The 25,870-nt window shown below is 47.2% G+C and overlaps 2 protein-coding genes across 3 annotated transcripts; both read right to left on the bottom strand.

Moving 5' to 3' along the window:
- Positions 1 to 2,322: 2,322 nt before the first annotated feature.
- Positions 2,323 to 20,462, bottom strand: UBE2G2 (ubiquitin conjugating enzyme E2 G2). 2 transcript variants are annotated; one of them, XM_030227043.2, is made up of 7 exons: positions 20,370 to 20,462; positions 15,283 to 15,442; positions 14,936 to 14,971; positions 14,804 to 14,849; positions 9,504 to 9,622; positions 5,956 to 6,096; positions 2,323 to 4,174 (listed from the first exon to the last, which is right to left on the bottom strand). In XM_030227043.2, the coding sequence occupies exons 2-7, from the start codon at positions 15,347 to 15,349 to the stop codon at positions 4,062 to 4,064; spliced, it is 522 nt and encodes a 173-aa protein (XP_030082903.1). In that variant the 5' UTR covers positions 15,350 to 15,442; positions 20,370 to 20,462; the 3' UTR covers positions 2,323 to 4,061. The 2 variants fall into 2 exon arrangements, with proteins under 2 accessions (XP_030082903.1, XP_030082904.1); XM_030227044.2 differs by lacking the exon at positions 15,283 to 15,442 and having other exon boundaries at positions 20,370 to 20,455.
- Positions 20,463 to 20,949: 487 nt separating this feature from the next.
- LOC103815697 (small ubiquitin-related modifier 3) lies at positions 20,950 to 25,342 on the bottom strand. Its single transcript, XM_030227151.2, has 4 exons — positions 24,667 to 25,342; positions 23,704 to 23,844; positions 22,363 to 22,434; positions 20,950 to 22,057 (listed from the first exon to the last, which is right to left on the bottom strand). The coding sequence occupies exons 1-4, from the start codon at positions 24,670 to 24,672 to the stop codon at positions 21,995 to 21,997; spliced, it is 282 nt and encodes a 93-aa protein (XP_030083011.1). The 5' UTR covers positions 24,673 to 25,342; the 3' UTR covers positions 20,950 to 21,994.
- Between the last annotated feature and the right edge of the window lie 528 nt (positions 25,343 to 25,870).

Genomic DNA, 25,870 nt, shown 5'->3' on the forward strand with positions numbered 1-25,870 from the left:
CCAGGGACACCCAGCTCTGGTCAGAGCTGTGAGAGCCCCAGCCTCATCCCCCTCTCAGGATGGAGCACAGAGGAAGGGGACTCAGGCCAGGACTTGGCAGGGACATGAGCAGACAGACCCTGCTCCCAAATCCCTCCTGAGAGCTCCCACACACTGCTCCCACCAGCAGCTCCCCTGTGATAACCCACAGGCCGTGGCACTGCCATTCATTATCTATTAACACGCTCCATCCCCTCACCTACTGCCCAGTCCCCTCTCAGGGCTGTGAGCCACCTCCAAAAGGCATCTGGCTGGTTCTCCTGGGGCTCTAACACCACCTGCCCAGGGAGAAGACCCATGGCAGCAGGCTGGGAGAGGCAGGAAGATCACCAGGATTGGAAGGCACAGACCTCCCAGCCATCCCACACTCCTCTGGGGCCAAGAGAGCACCAAGCAGGACCACCAAATGTTATATGGCTTCAACACTTCCCTCCTCAGCAATGGTTTCATCCCTGCAGCACCAGGGAGCCTGGCACACCAAGACATCAGGTGGCACCTGGCAGCAGGAGAGGGGACACCAGGAGCCCTTGCAATGCCGCATCCAAACAATCCCAGCATCAGCAGCACGGCTGGAACTGGGAACACAGAGAGCATTCTCACCAGGAAGACACCTGGCACAGAGCTTCCCTGTTGAATCCATCCCAGTGCAGAACACCACCTTCCATTCAAGATATCACCCCAGAAAGGCAAAAAAAACTGGCAGGGAGCCCAGGGCTGGCTCTGCCCCCGAGCTGCAGCCGTTTCATGTGGCTCCAACGCCTCTCACACTTTCAAAGGCACACCAAGCCAGTTAATGGATGTCTCACAGCCCACTGTGTGTGTTCTGACACAGCCCCTCTGCCAAGGAAAAACAACAGTGAGTGTGTGTGGATGTGTGTATACACAAAGGCTTGACAGAGGATGTTGCTTGCATTTTTACAGCTTTGTTGAAGGGTTTGCTTGGGGTTCTTTTTTTTAATATAAAAGCCTAAAGCAAATACAGTCCAGAGAAAAAGATTTGTTAAAAAATCTTTAATACTTTACCTACATGCATAACACCTGTAGAGCTCTGACACTCCCCAAGGAACATGTTTTATAGTAAGTATTTCAGGCTGAAAAAAGACAACTGCTCAGAAAAACATTGCTACTGGCCACTACTGCACATCCTGCCAACATGAGTGTTCATTCAGGGACACAATTAAGTCTTTCAGGGCAGTTTATGCCAGGAGCTACACACCAGCTTTACAAGCTTTAACTTTCAGGTGCTCCCCACCTGCAGGAGTTGAACCCTCCTGCTTTATGCAAGGATTCAGTTTGTTGCAGAATAATGAAGTTTTAGTTCTTTTTGGCAAATAGAAACAGGGAATCGAACCTTTAAACCTTCCATAGAATTCCAGAATGGTGTGGGTTGGAAGGGACCTTAAAGCTCACCCCATTCCATCCCCTGCCATGGGCAGGGACACCTTCCACTGTCCCAGGTTGCTCCAAGCCCTGGCCTTGGACATTTCCAGCCTGTGCCAGGGCCTCACCTCCCTCATAGGGAGGAATTCCTTCCTAAGTGAACACAATGAGCAATGAATTTCTTTTGACAAACACAAATGCTCACCCTCTGCCTTCAGCTGAGTAAACAGCCACCAGCTAGGACAGCTCTTCACCTCAACACCAAATTTCAGTCCTCTGAGGTGAACTTCTGCCCACATTTTGTCACCTTTAAGACTGAGAGGTAGATATGGCCACTGGGTGGCTTCAAATGCCCATCAGCAAGCACACAGTCACTTAAAAAGAAAGGTTTTTTTACTTTTGAACAGAGATTTGAGGACTGTGGGGACTCTGAGTGGGAGCTGGGCATCTGAGAAACCTGCTTGAGTGGAAGTTGTCCCTGTCCATGGCTAGATGGTCTTTAAGGTCTGTTCCCATCCAAACCATGCAGTGATTCTATGATCTACGTGTCCTCCTCAAATCCAAGTGCTGATACCAGCACATTCTGAATGAATTCACCTGTTGCATGTTCACAAGAACTTCCTAGGCCAGACACATGGATATAACAACATTTGTAAGGAGCAAACTACACCACATCTGCCCACCATCAGATTTTTATAATTTTCTTTGAATCACCCACTGTCAGCATTAGAGACAAGACATTTGCCTGGAAAGTCCATGCAATCCTGTCAGCTCCTTCACTCCTAAAGCATGCCATGTTTTAACTGGGTTAAAATGAACCCTTCCACCCCTTTGGAGCAAGTCTCTTGGCCATGTGGTTACTCATATACAACACCCACTGCAATACATTTGTGTACAACTATAAAAGGAGAAAATATAAGCACTTTATTTTCAGTATACAGACTAAATCCCACCATAAAATCAAGATAATGAGCAAGCACACATGAATAAAACACTCAGCACTTAAGCAAACCCCACTTTTGCCATGTCTGTGTTTCTGCAGTGGCTCCTGCAGCTCTCCAGCATTGTTCCCAAAGGTGGCTGCAGTACTCCCAGGAACAATCCTCCCTCTACTCCAGAAAACACTCCCAGTTTGCATAAAGTGCTACATTTTCCTGTATGCCTTGAAATACTAGTTAGGTACAACACTATTTCATCATCTCTGCTCCCCAGCTATGTCCGGTCCCACTTCCACCCTGACATCAAAGCCACAATTATTTCTAAAAGGAGGTAAAATCAGCAGGTTGTAGCAATACAACTCTTCAGAGGTGCACAACAATGGCAAAGTGTGATCTGCAGCACAGACAGCAAGACAGAAATGCTGAACAGTTGCACCACACACGTGCACACGATCACCTCTGTAAAGCTTTCTTCATGGTGTGACTCCTTCCACATCACACTTCTTCACATTAAAAAAACAACAGCCCTTGTCAAATTTAGCCCATTTTAAGCTGCCAACAAAACTGGATTCCATGTGCTATCCATGGGCATGTTATTGCTTGTAGTAAATTGGAGAAATTTGGACCTACATGTGAGATTGGCTTGCAAAGCAGAAAGGTCAGCAGAGGCCTCTCAGCAGTTTTAGGAACTGACCAGCTGGTACTTCCTGCACCCTTCACACTGGCTACAACACTGCAAATGTCCCAAGCACACCAGAGCACTCAGTGTAGAGTGTCACAGGTGATTTTTCTAAGTCCATCATGCTCACCTTGGCTCGTTCAGCTGAAAATGGGTGAGAGGGCTGCAGTGCCAAATCCCCTCAACACTCACATGTCACCAGAGTGAGCTGGTATTCTTGAAGAGCTGTGAACATGCCCAGCAGAGCAAAAACATCCTCACTGGATTTTCCAACTGCCAATGACCTACCTCACCCAGGTGACCTTGCACAATCCAGCCTTTACACCTTGTGCCTCTGAGTGTGAAGTTTACAACTGAGTGTCCTCAAGGACTAATAAAGCAGCTCTTGGGATTTCTGCCAAGCCAACACTGACTCAAAGGCTCAGTACAACTCACAGTGGTGCATGGGAACACCAGGCCATTCCAGATCCCCAGCCATCCCTCACTCCCTAAAGCTCCTTAACTAACACACCTTAACTACAGCTCTGCTTTACAGCCTCTCCTGCTAACTATACTCTTCAAATCAGCTCTGACTGCAACTGCTGTCCTTAACCTAACAAGTACAGAATGGATAGAGTAATTCCTGCCTACTGCTGCTCCAATGCAATGCTACCTATAAAAACACAACTAATTCTGCCAGCAGACAATCCAAGCCAGCACTGCTCTCCAAGAGCAGATGGGTGAGGGAGGGCTGCAGATTGCCAGGTCTCCAGGCTTTCCACACCACAAAGGAAGGTAGCAACAAGCAGCCTTTGAAACAGCATTGTCTCTGTATTTTTCTCTACCATTAAATCCCTTTTCCACACAATTTAGTGAGTGAACTAGAGGCTTCTCTGGAGCAGTGGAGGAAAAGAGATGGTAAATAAATAACGAATTATAAGAACTAGGCCAATAGTTTTACAAAGTTTTCCTTTTTGGTACCAGCACTGAGCACTGCTCGTTTCCAGGTGGAGAGAAATACAAAACACTTCAGTCTCTCTGTGAGCTTAAAGTCCAAGTGACTTCTGCACAATCTGCTTGGCAATTTTGTTAAATTGTTCTCTGTCTTCCCGCCACATCTTGGAGGCATCTACATTGGCTCCACTTTCATCATTTGGCTCTGAAACAAAAAGAAAAAGGGAGGTGGGCAATGGAGCTTCTTGCTTCTTCAGGAATGCCACTTCCCCAGGGCTTTGTAACACTTCTCCTCCTTCAGGCTGCAGAAACACCACTACAGCAAATCCAGTGGCAGCTCCTGCATTCCCAGAAGGCTCTGATTTAACTGACCACAAGACAAAGGATATCACAACAAATTTGGGTTTAGGCAAGAAACAAGTGGCACAGGAGCAGGACTTTCTTTTGTTTGTGCTTCCAGCAGTGAAGCCCCACCATGCACATAGCCAAAACAATGTGGCACCCCCAGCACTGTCAAGGGCTTTTAAAACTGTGTCTTTCTCCCTGCAGAATGTTTTTTTTTCCTGTTCTCCAGCTTGCCAGACACAAACCCACAAAGAGGCTGTCCCTTTGTTGGGATGGTTTGTTCTATTAAAAACCAACAAAACAACCCAAGGAAACCCATGGAATATGCTTTCACTTCTGCAACATCTTCCATCAGATGATTTCAGAATGCTTACCAAGATATGGAGTGCTGAAGTCCCAGGGGCTCCCTGTTTTTGATGGAGGCAAGCTGATGGATTTACAAGGTCTGTGGGCAGCATACAGCAGGACACTGTCCTGGGGCTCCAGAAGGCACTAACATACTCTACTCATCTCCCTTGACACACCAGTCACACCCACCCCAGCCCAGTTCATGGCAGTGTCTGGGTTCCATCCTTCTCCACGTGATCCTTCTGGTGCACCTTAAAAGCCAGCAGGTGTGCAGGTCACCCAGCCTGGTGAACCTGGGCTTACACTACCTGCACAGCCAGGGCTCAGAGTCTTCCAGTGCCCTGAAAGAAGCTGACCACTGGTGGTTTAGCCTAATTTCTCCAAAAGCCATGGGAAAACAGGATGCAGAGGCAGAGAAGGAGACCAGGTGACTCCCACTCTTCCCAGTCCAGGTGAGGCTGCACCACAAACCAAGCTCTTGGAAGCCATGGGAATCCCATGGGTACTGTTTGTTTGCACAGCTTCCCAACTGCAGGTTACTCCAAAGCTAAAACAGCCCCATGCAGGAATCTGTTGCTTGCTCTTTGGTCAACTTTGCAGCTTCTAAACCCATTTATCCTTCAAAATCAGTTCTAAGGGGCATGGCTCTGCCCTCTTCAGGCAGTTCAGTGGCTCTGTCCACTGTGTGGAAAATGATCCATCTTTCAGAGAGCTGTACATGACAGAGCTGATTAGATTTAGGAAAAACCATTTGAAAGGCTCCACAAAAAGTTTTTAACCGCCGGCTCTCCTCTCAAGAAGCCTTCCTCTGAACCAGAGATGGCAGAGTGGGGCACATTCCCAGGCTAGGAACATCAAAGAGAAACAGAGCGTGCTGGCTTCTGAACCAGAGGCCATGGGCTCCAGTTTACTGCACTGGTTAGGTCTGATAACCCTTCAGCTGCCAAAGCCAAATCCAACACAGGCTGTAATCCACAGCTTTAAAACAGAAAGAACAGCACAGCAAATACAGAGAGGGCTTTGTCCAGCTGAGCCTCTGGGACCACCTGACCCATCACTACTGTCCCAGCTGCTACCAACCTGGAAGGAAAGCCTTGCAGTAACTCCCATTACTAATTCAGTGTCATTTTTTCCAGCCATTCTCAGAGCGCTGGTTCACTAATAAATAAATAAATCCCAGGGCTTTAAGAACTGTGGTTGCTGCTGAGTAGCTTTCCAAGTGCTTTGCTCAGTGAACAAAGCAAAAAGCAAGAGGCTGCACTCAGGAAGGGCTGCCAGGACAGCAGTGCTCACCTGCCAGCATGCTAACAACAGACAAGAGGATCTTCTCCACGCTCTGCACGGGACTCCACCGCTCCGCGCTGCTCTCGTAGCCCATGGGATCATCCCCAGGAGCATGAAGGATGGAGATGCACACTCTCCCATCTGGGTAAACTGCACAAAAAGTACACAGGATTGCTTGTTACTTAGTGGAAACGCTCAGCATCTCCACCTCTTGGGCATAGATCAGCCTTAAGACTTTGCTCTTCTATGATTAAAACTAAAGCCAGGTTTAAATTTCCTCTATAAGCAAGCGGTCACAAAATATGAAAAACAGAACCCCAGGACAAATCTTCTTTAAGCAACTCCTTCCCCAAGTGCCTGCTGGGAGCAATTCTGTCATTTAATAACCAGTGAAAGGCGCCATGGAAAAAATGAATGATGGAGCCTGGTGGAATAAGGCAAGAATTTATGCACAGACACAGCTCCAAGCAGGTTATCAGCCCCACTTAAATGGAAATGAATGCACTGAATGCACACTGGAGTCCTCCACTGGACTGTGACCATGAAAAGGATTACACAAAGGAGGGAAAAGTGTTATGTTATATATATTATGAACATGAGAAAAAATAAAGTGTTATGTAAAGTTTATTATGAACAGTAGAACTGATCTTTTTTTTTAACATTACTGAGGTGCAATTAGAAGAATTCCCTTTTTTTTTTTTTTTTTTTTTGCTTAAAGCTCAGTTGCCTTAAACCACCTGGAAACAAGGAAACCTATGAATTAAGGATCCAGGTGCTTCCCCTCCCACCTTTAGCATAAGCAACAGAGTCTGCAACAATACAAGTTGTCTTCACAGAGACTGGACTCCACTGACTTGGTAGTGAAACCAAACAAAGATTAGAGAGGTACCTCAAAAGAAAACACTGCTCTACCACCATGGCCTAATTCTCCTGCATGGCAGGCTCCTGAGGAATGACAACTTTAGCATAGTAATTTCAGGGCTTCTATTCCTCAGGTGACCAAGCTGGTGCCACTGCCAGGAAAGCAAGGCAAAACAAAAAGTGGGAATGACTGCTGGAAGCAGCTGTGCTCATTTCCAGTTCCTTCCATCCACCCAGCACGTAAGCACTGGGGAGGACTTTTATTTACAGTCCTTCCTGCAGCCCCAGGCTGGGGACTGGAGCTGCTCTAAACCATAGCTGGAAGAGGTGAAAACAGCAGGTCAGGTGCTGAATCAGCACTTCTTGCAAGTCAGGAACCCACTGGTAGAAGGGATTTCACTGCTGAGGGAGTCTCCTGTTCCTGTGCAGTGCCTCATTTAAAACAGCTGGAACACAGCAGCACAGTCAAGACATCGAAGGCTGATTGCAGGAAGATGAATGGATCTTTGCCTCTGCTCAGGTGAGACCTACCCCTGTCCAGCTGTGGGGCCCCAAGCTCAGGACGTGGAGCTGTTGGAACGAGTCCAAAGGAGGCCACAGAGAGATGCCCCAGAAACAGGCTGGGAGTGCTCAGCCTGGAAAAGAAAAGGCTCCAGGGAGACTTCAGAGCCCCTTCCAGTGCCTTAAGGGGCTCCAGGAGAGCTGGAGAGGGACTTGGGGCAAGGGGCAATGGCTGCACACTGCCAGAGGATAGGGTTAGAGGGGATATTGGGAAGGAGTTGTTCCCTGAGAGGGTGGTGAGGCACAGGGTGCCCAGAGAAGCTGTGGCTGCCCCTGGATCCCTGGAAATGCCCAAGGCCAGGCTGGATGGAGCTTGGAGCACCCTGGGATAGAGGAAGGTGTCCCTGCCCATGGCAGGGGGTAGAACATGTTCCTTCCAACAATCCTTCCCAAAGCACCCATGATCCTGTGATCTCCCCACACTGCTGCTCAGTGCCAATGCAAGCAATGCCATTCATCACTCTTTAGTTACTTTTGCCAGAGTATCCAAGGTCATTGTCATGTAAGAGAAGACAGAAATTCTGTGGTATCTCATTTCCCCCTTCTCATACAATAAACTGCAAAGATGAGGGGACACACCAGCCTTTTAAAAATTTTCCTTGTGATTTCTCAAATGGGGAGAAATAAACAGAAAAAGCACAGCCCAGCCACCCCTTTCTGGGTAGAAGCTGCCCACCACAACCCCAGCTGAGAAGATTCAAGTGCCTCCTTCAGGTGATCTCAGCTTCAGATTAAGAAGACTCAGAGGCACAGGGCTTTAAAGAGCTGAGCTGACCATCCAGTGTGCTCCAATTATCCCATGGAAGAAACACCCATGTGTAAAGCCACTCTTTAACACAGGAGTCAGGCAATTTGTGCTTCTCCACACCCCACTCCTCCTGGCAGTGCTGCACACAACACAGCTGCAAGCAGTGAACCTCAAGCCAAGGCCACAGCTGGAGCTGCAGGGACAAGGATTTGCTCAGGGAAACCAGTCCTGGCAAGAAGTTTGGGTAAATTAGTCCAGCTGGAGCAAGGTGCTGACATGGCTACACTGCTTCCAAGTGCCAAAGTGCCCTGTTGTGACATCAGAGCTCCAGAGGTGATGCCACAAATGCCTTGGGCATGTCCACACAGTTCTGTGCTGTGACATGCAGGTGTGTCCTCCACAGGAGAACAAAGATGTGGATTAAATGGGCAAAAACCTGCACAGGTGGTGCTCCCAGAAGGGAATAACAAAGAAACTTCAAGAAATTGCAAAATTCCTTGTATATAGGGTAAAATAAATTGATTGCCAGCTGAGATTATGACCTGTGTTTTCCAAGTGCAAGAATGTCAGATGAAGAGGCAGCACTAGGCAGGAGCACAGCATTTGCCTTTTCCTCAAGGTTTTACTCATGTCCAGGGCTCATAGCTGTTAACTGTATTTCTTGTCACTGCAATTACTCCCACTGAAGAGTCTTCAGATAATAATATTGTCACCATCATAGATTCACTAAGGCTGGAAAAGGTCTCTAACTGAATCAGTATCACAGAGCAAAGACCAGCAAAGTCCTAATATTAAACACCTGAAAATGTGTTGTGTGCTTGGACAGAGCACTGTATTTCAGAGAGATCCCCTCAGAAATGTTAAACCTCTGATTTCATGGGGCAAAAGCCACGCTGCCTAATAAAGCTGCACTTTTCAGTCATTAAAACAACACCAAAATACCTAAATACAAGCCACAGAGCAAGACTGAGTCCATGGTGTGTTGGGACAATGCTCTCAGCCACATGGTGGGATTCTTGGGGTGTCCTGCATAGGGCCAGGGGTTGAACACCACGATCCTGATGGGTCCTTCCAAACTCAGCATATTCTATGATTCTGTGTCTGGAAAGAGCCTGCATTAATTCACTAAGTCTCACATCCTGTACTGAAGCTTTAAAGGCATGGAATTTGCTGGAATCCTTTTTGGATGAGCAAAAGTTTAATGAGGAATAATGGGATAAAGCCAGAGCAAAACTGCTGGGCAGCTGAAGGCTCGTGCTGCCTGCTCAAGGTTGGGAAGGGAGAGCACCACCCTTGGGAAGGATGCCAGATCTCCTGCTGCAAAAGTTTCTTTTTAAGTTGCACAAGCAACCCAGCCCCCCTGTGCATCCTGCTGCATCAGACTCACTGTTGGGATGGAACATCTCACAGGTGAACCTCATCTTGGGAGGGCTCAGCGGGTAATCCAGCGGGAAACTCAGGATAGCAGGGAAAACCCCATACTCAAAACAGGTGTCTTCAGGACCCCTAGAAACAGAGAAAATGTTCTTCACCAAAGTTTTGAACAGCTCTTTCAAACAAATTCTTGTCTAATGAAATGTTTGAGGCATGGGTTACATCATCTTCTCCAGGAAACAAAGAGTTAAGGTGCTCTTACCCCACACCTCATAAACTGAAATCCAAATATGAGGCTTGGGAGGCAAGGGGGAAATCAAAGCTTGCACGCTAAATTACTAGGAAGGTCACAACACTGTTTAATTAGCAGGGTGTGTCTGGATATAATTGGAGTATCTGGCTCCAAGGCATGTTCCAGGATTTGAGTGTCTGCACGTCAAGCGAAAGCAGAGGCAGGTGTGGGACTCCTGTGCCTTTGAAGATACTGTTATGCTCTGCAAGACAGAGATGTCAAATGCTGGAGCTCAAAATTAATTTATAAATGCCACAGAGATCCCAACTGCCAGTATCTAGCACAACCACACAAACACTTATCACTGTCTGCTGCAGAAAGCACAGCAAAGGTTTGTAAAAATAAAAACACAGCTCAGAGACCATAATTGTCAGAAGAGATGCAGGACAACAATGTGTCTTTGCAGACTTCAGCTACTGAGTTTGCCTTCCCTCGAGTGCAGGTGGAGAACAAATGGCTTCATCAGGGCTCTTGTAGAAACATTTCCTTATTGTGTTCAGAATCTAGTTCAAAGTGCAGTCGAGTTGAGAACATAAAGACAACTATTTTATCCTGCCTACATAAAACACTTGTGGAAAGTGAGCAAAAAACAAGTTATTTGTGAGCAAAAAAACCAAGTAATAAATCATTAGCCATGATTTATTCAAACTTGATGAACCATCTGGAAGTTGTAACACAAACATGATTTCCCTTGATTGGAAAGATGACGAAAAAAGCTTCAGCACCATCAATTGTTGCCAAGGAAACCTCATGTATTTAGTAAAAGGCCATTCAAACAAAGGTTCCACTGTCTGGGAAGTAAGGGTTAGGAATATATTCATGCCTCCTCCTCCCCATCCACATTCTCCATGCCAGAAAGAACATTAAAGCTGGAGAGCAGCAAATCCTAAAGCCCTAGAAGACCATCTCAAACTTGGGGATTCAAAAGACTTGGCTGGCAGATAAACACAAGAACTATGTGATTTAAACATGAATATTGACTCTGGCAGGTAAGGTAAGAGAAATGCACCAACATTCTGCAAGAATGAAAGCTCAACTGTCTCAACCACTTTGTTCCCTTTCTGGCCTTTTCCCTAAATTTAGTCAGGATTCAATTCACATCTGAGAGTAAACTGAATGCATTTTTTCCTGACCATTTTAATTCCAGCTGCATTTTAAAGGCTTATTGTTGAACTTCTGAGAGTATGTACATACAGGCATTGAAAAGCTGGTGGGTGTCTATGTTCTGTTTTGAGAGCAAACCCACAGCCTTAAGGGCTCTTCTGTCAAATACACTCAACCCAACATACTCCATTTTAGGCCCTGTATTATGTGAGCAAAATGCTTTTGTTTCAGCCACTCAGCGCTGCCAGGATCAACTTCAAAGAAATTATTAAAGTTAATCCAAGACAGCATTTGCAACTACAAAACACTCAGCATTTGAACTTGACAGCATCACTTTTAGCTCACAAAGGACATTGGCAGGGCCAGGGAGGTAAGAGCATGGCAGCTGCAGCAATCACCCCCTGCTCTGCAGTTATTCCAAAGCTGACAGGAAGACAAAGCATGAAAATGAGAAGCTCTGCCCTCCAGGAGCTGGCTGTAACTCATGCAAGGGGCAGAGAAGAGTGGTGGGTATCTTCCAAAGAGGAGACAGAAGTATCTTGAGGAAGACAGCTAATGGGAGTTTGGAGAAAAGGCTCCTGAGGGGGGACCTTCTCCTACAACTCCCTGACAGGGAGATGCAGCCAGGTGGGGGTCAGGCTCTGCTCCCAGAGGACAAGAGACAAATCAAGAAGAAACAGCCTCAAGTTGCAACAGGGGAGGTCTAGGTTGGATATTGGGAAAAATGTCTTCCAAATGTCTTCAAAAAACATGTGAATGTGGCACTTGGGGACACAGTTTAGTGGTGGATTTGTCAGTGCTTGGTGAATGGTTGGATTTGATGTCTTAACAATTCTGTGATTCTAATTCTATAATCACAGCTTCACGTACATTTGCAAATAGCTTATTTGTAAAAAGATGCTGGAAAAACACCAAACCCCACAATCATCAGATGCCCAAAAGGGGAATGGAAACAAAAGTCATAAGCCTAATTATAGATCTAATTACCTTTCTAAACAGCTTTGTGATAAGTTGACTTCAATTTATGCTGTTTAGTTTTCAAGCAATCTTTAGGCTAATAAAGTTCTTAACCATTGCGTGCTTTTGTGTCTTTTGGGGATAAACTTTAATAGCAACACACACTTGTACATGCCAAGCAAAGAGGGCAAAACTTGGCCTTGAAATGTTAAATCCATGAACACAACACAGCCTGGAGCACCTCAGGCAGCGCTAGGGAATTGAGCAACATAAGGCAAACTCTCCTGAAATGATGTTGCAAAGACCTGGCTTTCAACAATGCTCCCCACCTCTGGTCTTCAGGAAGGTTTTCACATGGGTATTTTCAGTTCTGTGCCCATCACACTCATTTTAGGAGTGCAAGATTCGTTCTCTCCTTTATTTTATTATGGTCTTAATATTTATGCATTTCACATTCCTCCAGCATTGCTAATGCTGCAGACAAGAACACTGGAGATACAAATAATTATTATTTCCATTATTTAAAAATGCACTGTTTTATCTCCAAGTCAAGCTCTTAGATTAATCTATGTAACATTAGCCAACCTACATCTGAATTGATAAATGTCTTTTCTCTCATAGGTCTCTCTTTTTTTTTTTTTTAAGATATGTGCCATTATATGTGCTCTAGCTTTATATAAATTGGGTGAAGGAAAGTATTCTGTTCTTTTCACAATTATGTTTCTTACCATTTGCACTTCATCTGTCTAAAAATTTGAAGGCAGCTTTACTCCTGTTTTCTCATCTGCACACCTCATTCCCTGAATCTCACACAGCACATCTGAGATTACAAAACACTGGAGGAGACCACCACAGACAAATACAAACAAGTCATGTAACTTACTCTCCAAAGGCATTGCAAACACTGCTACTAACAAGATTTGTAAAGAGATGAAAGTAACCAAATGTGTTTGGGGTAAACATGTTTCTATTGTATCACACCTTCAAAATTGAGCAGATCTTAAAATATAACTTTATTATGACACACACACAATACAGAAACCAAAATTAAAGCACCTCCGCCTCTCATTTTACGCTGACAAAGACCTGAAGCTCAACACTCAGCACTTTAAAGGGCTTTCAAGTCTGCAGAGCAGCTCCTCTGCTCTTTAAGGATGTGACAGGAAACATCAGAAAAGGTATTTTCTAAGCAATTCAGAAGTACTTCTGGGCGTCCCTCAGGAAACCTCTACTCAGCCACAGCACCTCTGCTAGGAGGAAGTACCAATAAGCAGAAATTTCCTTCCATGTTCCAAGAAGTGCATTAAACCCTCTGGGATTTCCACACTGCCAGCAATCACAGCTGTCTGACCTGAAATCTGGCCCAGATTGTGGTGACTATGCCTCTCACAGAAAGCCCAAGACCCTGCAGCCAAAATCTCTGATGTCAGGCAACAGAAAAACCAATTTCCATGCTGAGTGTTTCTTTTCAGGGGACTGAGCTACCAGGAAGCACAAGCTGTTATCCCAGGAGAAATCACTGCACACAAGCAGAGGCATTTGCCAACTCTTGCCATCAATGAGCAAACAAGCAGTGGTAACCCAAACCTCCACTCAGCAAGGTCTAAAATAACTCAGAGGCTCTGCCTTGCCATGCAGCAGGATCACCCACACAGGCACTTGGTGTGGAATAGGGAACATGCTGCAGCTTTTGTATTGGCTGCACCCCTGAGCCCAAGAGACAGAAATCTTGTTTTTCATCCCTAGACAACACATTCCAAGCAAACCCAGCTAGGAAAACTCTGCCACCCACGCCAGCTGAGAATCTCCCCAGTCAGCACTGGTGATTGCAGGGAAAACCTGCTCAGATCATAGCAGGCACAGAGAGAGCAGAGTCACAGTCACTGCCTTCTGCCCCCAGAGTCCTCTGGCACAACCCAGCCCTGGCTGAAGGAAAGGAAATCACCAATCCTTACCAAAGGAATCCTGAAATACAGAGCTAGGATCTACCCTAACAACAGACCACCAGCTTCAAGATGGACTCAGTGGTCTGGAGCTTCTTCATCCTTTAATAAATTTCAGTATGTAAATTGTCAGATAAGTGACAAAGGTCTTGTCCCCTCTCCTCTAGTATTTTAGAACTTTATTTTGTAAAAATCACCAGTTATTCCATGTACTCAGAGTTCCCAAAGAAGGCACAGCATGAGTAGGAGTACAAGAAAGAGAGAAGACAACCTGTAAGATGCTTTTGTTTTTTCATGGCAAATTTTGCTACCAACAACCACACCCATCAGCTGGGGAGTGGAAGAGAGAGAGCACAGCTTTGTAAAGGAGTTTTCATCAGCCCCAAAACACAGCAGGTCATGGTCAGGGTTATTCACCTACAGAAGAGTGAATCTTTTTCTACACAAAACCACTGCATCCAACTCCTGACACCACCATCCAATTCATGAAGTGCAAAGAACTTCAAAAGAATTTTTACCTAAATTTTTCTGATCAGAACCTTTCAATATTTCAGGAAAAAATTTGAATAGTAAGTAAACTAATTTTAGACACTGATTTTCTTCTCCTGTCACTAATAATTGGTGTATTTTACTCCACTCAAAATTTGTGTTGCACTTGCAGTTAGGCAATGTTCCAACAGGTATGTGTGATCTACCAGCAACTGTTTGTTTCCTACAGTGTTTGTAAATGTAACAAACATCCAAGGGAGTCCAAATGAGGATTCCTGACAAATTTGTGAGCTTGTTATTATGACACCTGTACAAGAAGTTATTACAACAAGTTGTACACATCACCAATGCTGACTCTGTCACTGTTTAAAGTCCAAATGTAAGTCCTTGTTTGGATCAGAGGAGTTTCCAGCCCAAGGCAGGCCAATGCTGATGTCATACAGAACTGAAAGTACTTTTTTACATTCCTGCTCTCCTAGAAGCTCATCACAGCTGCTGATTTTTGACACCAAACAGTATTTAACTCACATGATCAGGGCTTCCCATTCAAAGAAGTTCTCTTCATTCATGGGACCTGTGAAACAGAACAGAACAATGCTCAGAGCTACCTGAACACAAGGTCACAGCTCCAGAGTGCCCAAACCCTGCCCAGCTCCTCACCTGCCACAATCCCTTCTGGTGGGTTCAGGGTCAGCTCTGCAAAAACAGAAACACAAGGAAGATTGAGGTGACTTGTGAGCCCAAGCATTTCAGGGGGTGTGTGAGTGGCCATGGTTTACACAGGGGCCCCACCACCATTGCTTAATGCAGAACAGTGTTCTAGACAAAATTTTTTGGCACTTTGGGGTTTTTCAGGCTCCTAGAACTAGCCTTGGAATCACAGAATTGTTTAGATTGGAAAAGACCTCTAGGATCAAGTCGTCTGTCTTCACAGAGGCAATAATTTAAACATGAGAAGGAAGACAAAATCATTTCACAAAGCCAGGGAAACAACTCTTTTTTTGCACCTCTGTGGTATCTGCTGGATCCCATCAGAGCCTGGAGTTTGTATTGCTGTAACCTCTCTGCACCCATTCAGGTTTGATGGACCTCAGTGGGAAACCCAGAACAACACAAAAACAGGAGAAGCAGACACAGGAGAGTTCAATCCAACCTCCCCAGCATGGCCTGGAAAATGTGAGTTAAAAAACAAAAAAAAAAGCAGCATCAATGAAACAGCCATGGCTGCACAGCAAGTCTGGATCCATCAATCCTCACTTTCTCCAGGAAACTGAAACAATTCCAAATTCATTAAACATTCTGCAGCATCAGCCCCTTACCTCAAGCTGGTGAAGGCCAGTACACCATGTGCTGATAAAATAACAACCAGATTTTCTCTATCTAGTGGACTGAGCATCAGTTTCTAGTTCTGATATTCTGCAGGGAGGCAACAGCAGCTGAGGCACAGCTCAGCCACAAACAGGCACCCAATGTGCCAGCAGTCCTGGGGGCTCAACACCAACCCCAAGGCTCTGAGTGAGCCATGGGGCAGCTGCTGGAGCTGGTGGCAGGAGGTGACACTCCCAGCAGCTTATCCAGCACAGTGTTTCCTCATCAATGGCCTCTGGAGCACCAGTAACACACAGAACACAGCCAGGGACACCTGACCTAATTTCTGTTCAGGCTGTAGGTGAAAGCTGTGTGGGCAGTGCTGCACAGAACAGACTTCTGTCTTACAACAGCCCCTTTAGTGCAGGATTCAAAGGAGATGCTGAGATGCATTGCCAGGAGAGATCTTCAGTTTGTTCAGAGTGCCCTCCCTGAAGTTCCAAAGGCCAGCAGCAGATTGAAACTCAGCCCTGCTGTTTTCCACACGTCCTGGCATTCCATGGCAGGCTTTTCCAGCTTCACAGTGGGTCTCCAGTAGCTTTTCTTGTTGATGTTTTTAGACAGAAAGAGGGAGATGTCAAACACAGGAGCTCCTGGAATCATTTTGCTCCATCTTGTGGTTCTCTCTAAGAAGAAAATGCCTCTGATGTTTCCCTGGAAAAGCTGGCAGCAGTCCCTGGGGTGGGCAGCCACGTGGAATTGTGTCTTACAGGACTCCACTCCAAGGAGAACAGGGGCAATGGGAATAAACAGCCAAAGCCCACAGAGAAAATGGTCTTCATGAGGACTGAGGTTCCATTCTCCACTTCCTTGATCAGCTCCCCCCCTCAGAGAAAGTTTTCCATCCTTAATGATCAGGTAAAGCAGAATCTGAGCACTCAGGGGCACAGGAGCTTTGATTTTGAGTGGCTGCACATGATCACTGAGAAAGGTCTCCATGGGAATGGTGACATCCTACCCTGTGACTTCCTCAGAGTTGTTGAAAAGGAAGCTGAGAGCCCAGCTGAACATGAACCACTAGGAGCTGACACAGCATCAGCTGCTACAGCTCACCAGAGCCTCCAGAACAGGGTCACTTCAATGGAATGTCAGGGAGGTGTCCAATAATTTGTGAGTGAGCAGCAGAAAGCAGTGAAAAGCCAAAACCAATGCTGTGATCACATGCAGAGTGACTCTGACAGACCAGCTAGGCCAAAGAGTCCCACTCAGTGCAGAAATTTTCCATAACAGCCAATCTAAACCTCCTCAGGTGCAACTTTTTATTTGTTCCCTGGGAGCAGAGCCAGACCTTATAAGCTTAAAACAGAGCTGACAGCAGACAAGTGTGATGCTTCTATCAGGAATTCAGGGCAGGTTTGCTGCACACACAATCAGTCCCTTCCTTTTCATTTCACTGCTCTTTGTGGAGTCATTATCAGCCAATTCCACCCTGGAGATGGCTCTCAGGAGAACTGAAAACACATCTTGTTAAAGCCCTGAAGAGAATGAGATCATCCTTAAGAGAGAAGTTCAACAGTATGTTTCCTAAAAGCTGCAGCAAACCTGCAAGGGGATTAAAAGCCCAGGAGTCAGGGAATATTATGGGCAGGTGCTCACTGCAGTATCTGACAGCATCTGGACTGAGAAAAGCAGCCAGTTTTCTTCTGACTCCACACAGCTCTCCCAGGCACCAAGGATGGGAGGTACCCACTGAAGCCCTACCAGGTTCAGAAGGTTTATTATTCCTGTGATTTCCCAAATCTCACAATTAACATAAATCTCTTCTTTTCAACCTGACACCACTTCCAAAGAAACCTGTTGGCATTACAATCCACTGCCCTGTTGCCTGTTTGTACCAGGAAGGAAATCCAGTACATACAATCAGGCACTGCAGGTGTCTAGAGATTTAATTCTTCCAGAGTGACTTGAAATTTCAGTCAGCATAAGACATCTTCAAGATCTGGCATCAAGAAACAGTAAACACAGAAAAATAAGGTTTCCATCTTTTAACTCTCACAAATATAAGCTACTGAGAGACTTAGGTCAGGCTTTAATACTATTCTACATGCAGAATTAACAACAGGCACATGCTCTAATAAAAATTATGCCCTTTTTATATCTGATTTTTTTTTTAAGCTTTAGCCAAACTGGTTCTGACAGAGTAGATAGTAAATCTGAGAAAGCAAAAAGTCAAAAATGCAAAGATCTAAATGAGGACAAGAAACCCAATCTGTATCAGCTGGATGCCCACAGCTTCCCTTCCTTCTTCAAAAGGGAAGAAAACCAGTGCAATTTCACAGCCTCTCCCAAAATGCAGTAATATATCTGGGCTCCAACAGGTAGAAACTCCCCACAATGTCAAGAATTTTTCACAGAAGGAAACAATAAATCTTCAAATTAAGACTTAAACATGAGTGTGGGCATGCACAGAAAAGGATGAAAGACAAAAACTGAAAAAGGAAAAAATGGAAAGAATTAGAAGTCTGGTGAGGAAAATACACCCACCAGCAAGGCACTGACTGCCAACACCACTGTCACTACCAGAAGTAACTAAAGGGAAGAGGTAGAGGAGAAGAGGGAAAGTAAAGAAAAATGATGTGTCCACAACTTTGTACATAACACAAGATTTCATCCAAGGTGAGCAGTCAGGGGAGGGTCACTGAAAACCATTCCCATGTCCACATTCATCCAGGGCAACACACATCATCAGGAGGGGGAAACTTCACACTGAGCTGAACCTCAGATTCCAGCCCTGTCCCAAGGCAGAACTTGCTCTTTCTCTGCAAAAAGAGGCAGCAGAACTACCTCCAACCAGGAGCTATTTTTATTTTTCACAATAATTTTAGCTGAAAATCTCTACAGGGCTAAGAGATTCTGCAGAGCTACAGTCAACTGCCAATCTTTAGAGAGACACTGGGGAAAGGTTGTAAGTCAGGCTTGATTCTGGGGTTTCTGCTAAAGGAAAATAACAAACATGCAACAGAGGGGAATCCACAGACAACAAAATGTCTGTTTTACTGCACTGCTGTAGCTCAGGTTTCCAGAAAGAACTGTGCACTCAGCCACTGCCAGTTACATTCATTTTTTACAATGCTGTGTTTTATTGGGCATAGGAAAGTGCTTGTAAAGGCAGATCACAGACAAAACATTATCTCTGTTCATGACTAGTGCTACCCTGGGAAACTAGGCAGAGAAGATTCACCTAGTCTCTGCCTGTGGAATTAAGTCAAAACCTTTCTGAGATAGTTTAATATCATTTTTCCTAAAGATTTTGTTCATACAAGACACTCCAGTGCTCTGTGCTCCTCAACAACAAAGGATCATAAATGCTTTTTTGAGACTTAGGGCATTGATATGAGAGGACAGAAGCAGTGGCAAGACTTTCTGTGGTTGTTTCTCAGGTCACTGCCTCTGGATTACAACAGGAAAATGCAGATTTCTAGGACACACATTGTCAGCACAAACTTCAGCCACTCACCAGCCCCAGCTGCCAGTGGCAGCAGCCTGAGCTGGGTGGGGAGCCCTGGCTGCACAAACACCTGTGTGACAGCTCAGCTTAGAGAGCTGTGCTCTGCAGAGCAGCCTGAGAACAGGCTCAGTGCTGGCAGGAAACGAGTGTCTATAAATATTCTCTTTCACACAGGCTGGGGTATTCCACAGAATGATGACAGGAACAAGTCCTTGTGCCTGGACAGCCTGGGGAGCACAGGAAGTGACCTTCCCTGGAGCACAGAGTCTGCTCTTACAGCCCCAACAAACATTTCTCTTCTCCATTCTACTTCCTTGTTGTCAATAAAAGCCAGAGCATTAAAGCCCAAAAGCCCCTAGGTACACAAACAAGCACTGCCAACAAAAGGCACCTCTGGACACGTCTCAAACCCATCAGGGAGCAGATGAGCCATCGCAGAAGCTCTGGGATTCCCAGAGGGCCCAGTCCACTGCTGCAGGTCTCTGGTCCCTGTGCTGAGCATCAGTGCAGCCACCCCCTACAGCCACATACCACAGTGCTTTTTAAACAAACAAGTTGATGTCTTTCATTACTAAATTCGAGTTTAAATCCTTTTACTAACCACTAGGCTTCCATTAAGGACTTCACAGAAGTATTCAAGTTGGAAGGCACCTCAAAGTTCATCTCATTTCACCCCTGCCATGGGCACGGACACCTTCCACTATCCCAGCTCCAAGCCCTGCCCCACCTGGCCCTGGGCACTTCAAGGATGGGGCAGCCACAACCAGAAGGCATCTGCTCTGACAAACACCTCTAATTACCTTTGTTGTAATAACAGAGCTCTGCAAATAGATTTCCATACCTGTATTCTGTTCCATCTGGAAAATGTAACAGGGAAAAACATAAAAATAACTGGCCACTTGCCCAGGGCTCCCAGCCTCCCCTTAACCAAGGTCCTGGAGCCACGCAATCCCAGAGGTGTCCCCCGCACACCGAGCTGTCCCCGCGGTGTCCCGGCGGGACAGGGGGCAGGACCCGCTTCCCACAGCCTCCTCAAAGCGGGCAGTGCCCCGTACCCGGCCGGTGACCCTACCCCGCCCCGGGAGCTCTGTACGGAGGCAGAGAGGACCCTGCAGCCGGCGGGGCGGGGGTCAAACAGCTGCCGGCGGGGCACGGGGAGGCCCGCGGCCCGGCCTGCCCCGCGGCCGTCACGGCCTCGCCCGGCCCGCGGGCCCTGCCGGGCTTTGGGAGCGATCCCGGCAGGAGGCCAGCGCCAGGGGCCCAGGGAGAGCCACTCACGCTTGTACTCGGCCATAAGCCGCTTCAGCGCCGTCCCCGCCATGGCGCGGCCCCGCCGCCGCTTCCGGGTACGCGGCCGGAGCGGCCGCCGGCTGGGCGGGGCGGAGGGCGGCGCTCTCTCCGCCGGCTCGCCTCTATGGTAGCGGCCAGTCCTCCCACCGGCACCGGGCGGGGCGGGAACGCTCCGGGAATTCCCTGTGGGAAAGGACGGGGAGAATGCAGGAGAATCCGCAAAATGCCCCACGGAGCAGGGGTTGTGCTGAGCTGACTGCCCGGAGCAGCCGCCACGCGGCCTTTCCTGCCGGGATGGGGCACAGAGAGCGCAGTCCCGAAGGGAGCCCGCGGGATATCCCACCCCACCTCACCGCCACCCTGGAGAAGGGAACAGGGACCTTTCCGGCAAGATTTCAGCAAGCAGGCAAGATTTCAGCAAGCAGGAGCACAGCTAACGTGAACAAATGGAAAGAGAAAAGGCTGGGGATGATTCCATGGAGCAGAAGGACAGCCTGAGTTAAAACTCCTCTGGAACGGGCTTCATGGAGCCCAATCCACTGCACAAATAATTAAACTTCAGCAAGGCTGGAGGGGCAGGACAGTAGTTTATTATTACTTTGTTTTTGAAGACACCTAAATGTCTCTCCTCACTTACTAGCTCTTCTGCACAGTTTGGTGACATTAAAAGGCATTTGCCCCCTCTCATTTACCAAGTTTATCTACCAAAAAGAGGTATTAAAAAGAAACCTGAGGCCGCAGACTTCCAGTGCCCACAGAGAAAGAATCAGAGCTAAGGGAGCAGGGCAAAGGGACAGATGCTGCCCAGCCCTCAGCAAACAGCTGGAATTTCAGTAATGGGATTTTTATAACCTTGCACAACAGAAAAAACACAACTACTCTATCACAAACATTAAGTTTTTGGACCAGCTGCCCTGCTACCTCCAGTTCTGCAGTAGTGCAGGCCAAAAAAAAAATCCCATTTCTGCACTAAAAAAGTATATTTTGGCCTACTTTATCATAATATGAAAAAACACATGTAAAGTACTTAAACCCTATCCTAAGCACTGTATTGTGTTCTAGCCCCAGTCAAGAGCAGGATGCTGCCCAATGGACTGACTGAATCTGTAACACAAGCTAAAAACCTAAAACCTGTATCTGTGTTCCTTCTCTCGGGCACATCTTAAAAGGAAACTTTCAAACTCACACTTAGCATGAAAACACATTGAACTATTTATATAATTTGAGTTAAAACAGAGGGACAAGACCAACCAGAGCCAGGAATCAACACTCAGTGTCCCAACACATGGATGAATGCTTAGGCCAAAAATTTAATGAAAGAAAAAAGAGAATACAAACAAAGGCTAACAACAGAGAGACAACACACATTACTTAATCTGAATTTAAAACAGTGAAATTCAGACACAGCTCAATCCCTGAAGATACTATTTTGACTTGTGCACTCAGAATATCAAAGACAACAATCAACTTTGGTAAATATCCTGTGAAGTTTCAAAGAGCCCTGTGTGACTGGCACGTTCATTTGTTCCCTAATAAAACAGCAAATCTGAGGACAAAAGAGAGAGCAGGGTGAGACGAGGATCCTCAAACTGTTCTCCAAAAGATGCTGTGTCTTAGCACCCTCCTGCTGTCTGCTGCTGGTACATTTCGATGGTGTCGTCGTGTTCCATCCCCAGCTGTGGGAGTAACACAGGAATTATTTCAACATTTTAAAAATATAGGAATTATAAGTAATACAGAAAACTTGAAAAACACGTGGTGACAAAAGCACGTGGCTCTCTGCTCCTAATCAGCATTTCAGGAATAACTTAAATTAACTAAGATATGAAACACTTTCCAACAGCCACCCTGCACAAATTTGTTGGAACATGCTAAACTCACAGCAACTATTTCAGGATCTTTTTGATTTCAAGCCCCTTTGATCACCACTCAGACACCTAAATATCTGTGTAGCAATTTGCAGTAAGAGTGTTTTTCATACCTGTGCAGGTGTGTCTGCTTCTTTAATGGGCCGTCCATCAAACAGGAACATAATGTACTTCATTGACAAGCCCTGCAAGTTCAAAGTTACCTGGTGTTCATGGATTTACTGTCAGGACACATGGTAACAAAATTAACACTCAAAAGACAAGGGGGATAACAGAAGATAGATTTGGATTAGGTGTTAGGAAGAAATTCTTCCCTTTAAGGGCAGTGAGGTGCTGGCACAGGGTGCCCAAAGCAGCTGTGGCTGCCCCATCCCTGCAAGCATCCAAGGCCAGGTTGGATGGGGCTTGGAGCAACATGGGATAGTGGAAGGTGTCCTCATGGCAGGGGGTAGGACTGGATGGGCTTTAAATTCCCTTCTAACCCCAAACCATTCAGTGATTCTCTGATTAAGATTTAACCACCAGGACACTGAGCTTATTTATCTGGCTGTCTACACTGAGGAAAGTCAAATGCTGGTAACTTTACATTATCCTTAAACCTGAGTTATCACACTACTGAATCCTGTTCTGACAGTGTTTAATCACATGAGGAAGTCTTTATTCCCTGCATCAGGGATTGAAGAACTGCTCTGCCCTCTAAAATCCATGTGATTCACACTTCTGTCATACACAGGAATGCTAAAACTCCTGTACCTCTCCAAAACCCAGAGAGGTGTCAGGGTGCAGCAGGCACAGAGCAGGGCAGAGTGTAAAGTTTGAATAAGCAAAGAAAGGATCCTGCAAGTAACAGACAAGGGCAAACAAAATCTGATTCCGTTTCCAAAGCCATTCACATGTCCACCCTCTGCTCTGCAAAAAATTGGGAGCTCTAGGCTCAGGAACTGAGCTGTGGGATTCATCCTTGTGTTCAGTTCAGGATGGCACCGAGGAACAGCCTGTGACACCTGTGTAACTAAGGTCACAACTGTGCAGCAGGCAGCAGGAGACACAGGAGGGGAGAAGAAAACAGCCCAAGAAGCAGTTGTAGCATAGAATAATTTATTTTGTGCTGTTTTCCGAATAGAAAATGCACTAAAAGTTGAAGTTTTTGGAGATGACAGGACTGAGGGTTAGTGCATTTTCTCAGAGTCAGGAACAGAACTGGAGGAATTTTTGTAACTCTGTCACGGGACATTAGGGAGCACTTGAGGACGAAGAGGCAGCTTCCATTCACCAAGAAGCTGCCAGCATCGCAGCTCCTCATTCTCCCACACACCTGGACACCCTCAGCCTGCCCACAAACACGCTCCACGATCCGGGCAGAGGAGCAGCGAGGGTTCCACCAGCACGGGGTGTCAGAGCCCTTTGGGTCCGTGGGAGTCCCCACGGAGCCCTCGGGCCGTGCCGGCCCCTACCTGTCGGCAGCAGTACGCCTTCATGAGCTTGCTCAGCGGAGTGTGCCGCTTTATTCTGAAGTGCACCACGGAGCCGTCCTGCCCGGCGACTTTCAGGTCGATGTGCTCGTTCTCCGTTTTCCCGCCTTCCTGGACGGAAAACTGCAGGATGCGGCGGGCTCAGAGCCCCGCTGGGGCCGGACAGCCCCCGCCACATCCCGCGGCACCTCGGCCGCCCCTGCTCCCGCCGGCCGCGACACCTCGGCGGCCTCGCGCCGCGGGCGAGGCGGGGCCGCACCACAGCCGTGCTCCGGCACGAGGAGAGGCGGCCGTTCCTCGCTCCCTCCCTACTACCCGCTCGTCCCCTCCCGCCTTCCAGCCGCTCTCCTCCCGCTCCTCTCCCCGCCTCACCAGGGGCTTCTCCTCCGACATGGCGGGAGGGGGGGGGAGGGGGGGGGGAGGAGAGAGGGGGGGTGTTGCAGGGGGCTCGCGCTGGGGGCGTGGCCAACGGCCAAGGGGCGTGGCGGTGCCGCGTGCAGGCGCGTCCCGCTGAGCCGCAAGGGGGCGCTGTGCTCCGGCGCGGGGACCGGCGTGAGGGGAGCGCCCGGGACACCCCGAAACAGCCCCGGGACCCCCTCGGGATACCCCGAACAGCCCCGGGACACCCCCGGGACCGCATCTTCTCGGTCACACGGCAGCTCCTGCTGGGAAACGGCACGAAAAGGATTTCATCAGAGCACCCAATGTCTCCGGTCCAGCCCAGACCGGTGCTGGGGTGTTCGGATCTCCCTTGAGGGGAGGAGAGGCAAGCCTGCATCGATCCACAACTGAGGAAAGAATTAAGAGATTTAAAACACAAACGAGGTTAAATGTTGGGATCCGAAGTGATATTTCAACTTTTATTTTTTTCATTAAAGAGAAAAGAAAGAAAATAGAAAAGTGAATGGCCAAGAATAATTAGGTGAAGCACAGGGAAGGTGTTACCAGCATGGGTCCAGCGGTGCCTCACAGAGTGCGATGGGTCTTTCGCGGCTGAATTCTATCCTACAGCTGCCAGTGGAGGAGCAGAGCCGGGCAGCTGGACCAGCGCTGTGGGAGGGCAAGAGCAGACAGCAAAGACTCCCACACTTTGTAGATTTAGCAGCTGCACCTTCTGTGGCACTTGTTTATAAAAGGTTTTGAGAGTGGCAACGTCATGTCCACCTCAAATCAACAGCACGCCCGTGGGCAGATTCATGTTTACTCCCTTAAAGCTGCTCGTTGGAATTCAGCCGAAGTTTGCCTGATGTATCAAAAAGTTTATTGCTTGCTTTTCTAATATATCAAGCTTTGCTGCTTGGTCGCCTGATGTATCAACTATAAGCTCTCTTCGTGACTTCAAACAGGGTTTATTTTCCAAAATAAAAGAGGAATTAAACTTTTTTGCTAGAGGCAGAGCAAAACTTTAATTTTCAAACTCGGTTCTTCGAAGAGGCAATGAAGAAAAACATTCTTTACTTTTTACTCGTTCACTACATAGGGCCAAGTTAGAGCAGGACAGAAGGTTGGTGCTGACAGAGCTGCCCCTGCACGGAGGGGCAGAAAGGGCTCCGGGCTTCTTCAGAGGAAACCCCCTAAATATGAGATCCATCCCGGCTGAGTCCACTTCTCCCACAGGCAATGCCCTTGAGCCGGTGGCCAAGGCTGCCTCCTCCAGCCCTAGGGGTGTTGTGGGGCCAGGAGAGTGGAGGAGGTTCTGCCCCAAACCTCCATCTCAGCCTCTGTCCTCACCCTGGCCATGAGGCAAGCAGATACTGATTCCTTCAGAATATGCTCAGAGTCTTAAAGGATTTTCCCTTTTCCATTCCCTTTCCCGGCTGCGCCCCCTCAGAAATGAGCAAAGTGCCATGGAATCAAGCAGGAATGGCCCCTGTTGGGGTCTTAGGAGCTGGGGTTTTTTGGTTTTCTCTTAAGAAATTTTCCCCAATACATGCTGCTAGGATACAGTAATGACTGGATACTTAAGAGAGATTAAAGAAGCTGTCAGCTCAGGGGAAGGGTGCAGCTGGCTAACTTCTCTTTACCTGAGGTTTCCCGTGGAGGGCACAGATACCTCGACATTTGGACTGGAAAAACGGCGTTGGGTCCGGCCTCTGTAATTAGTGCTCTCGACACTCGGAGGGGAGAGAGGCTGCGGTTGCTGTGGGGA

This window comes from Serinus canaria, chromosome 9, assembly GCF_022539315.1.
Source record: "Serinus canaria isolate serCan28SL12 chromosome 9, serCan2020, whole genome shotgun sequence".
Classification (NCBI taxonomy): domain Eukaryota; kingdom Metazoa; phylum Chordata; class Aves; order Passeriformes; family Fringillidae; genus Serinus; species Serinus canaria.

Bases quoted from the DNA above. Each gene is read 5' to 3' on its own strand.
- UBE2G2 (XM_030227043.2), bottom strand. From the start codon at position 15,349: ATGGGTGCAGAGAGGTTACAGCAATACAAACTCCAGGCTCTGATGGGA. The intron at 14,972-15,282 runs GTGCAAAAAAAG...CTGTTTTTGCAG, and splicing joins ATCCAGCAGATACCACAGAG to AGCTGACCCTGAACCCACCA. The intron at 14,850-14,935 runs GTGAGGAGCTGG...TCTGTTTCACAG, and splicing joins ACCAGAAGGGATTGTGGCAG to GTCCCATGAATGAAGAGAAC.
- LOC103815697 (XM_030227151.2), bottom strand. The intron at 22,435-23,703 runs GTAGGGGCCGGC...TTGAACTTGCAG, and splicing joins AGGCGTACTGCTGCCGACAG to GGCTTGTCAATGAAGTACAT. The intron at 22,058-22,362 runs GTATGAAAAACA...TTACTCCCACAG, and splicing joins AAGCAGACACACCTGCACAG to CTGGGGATGGAACACGACGA.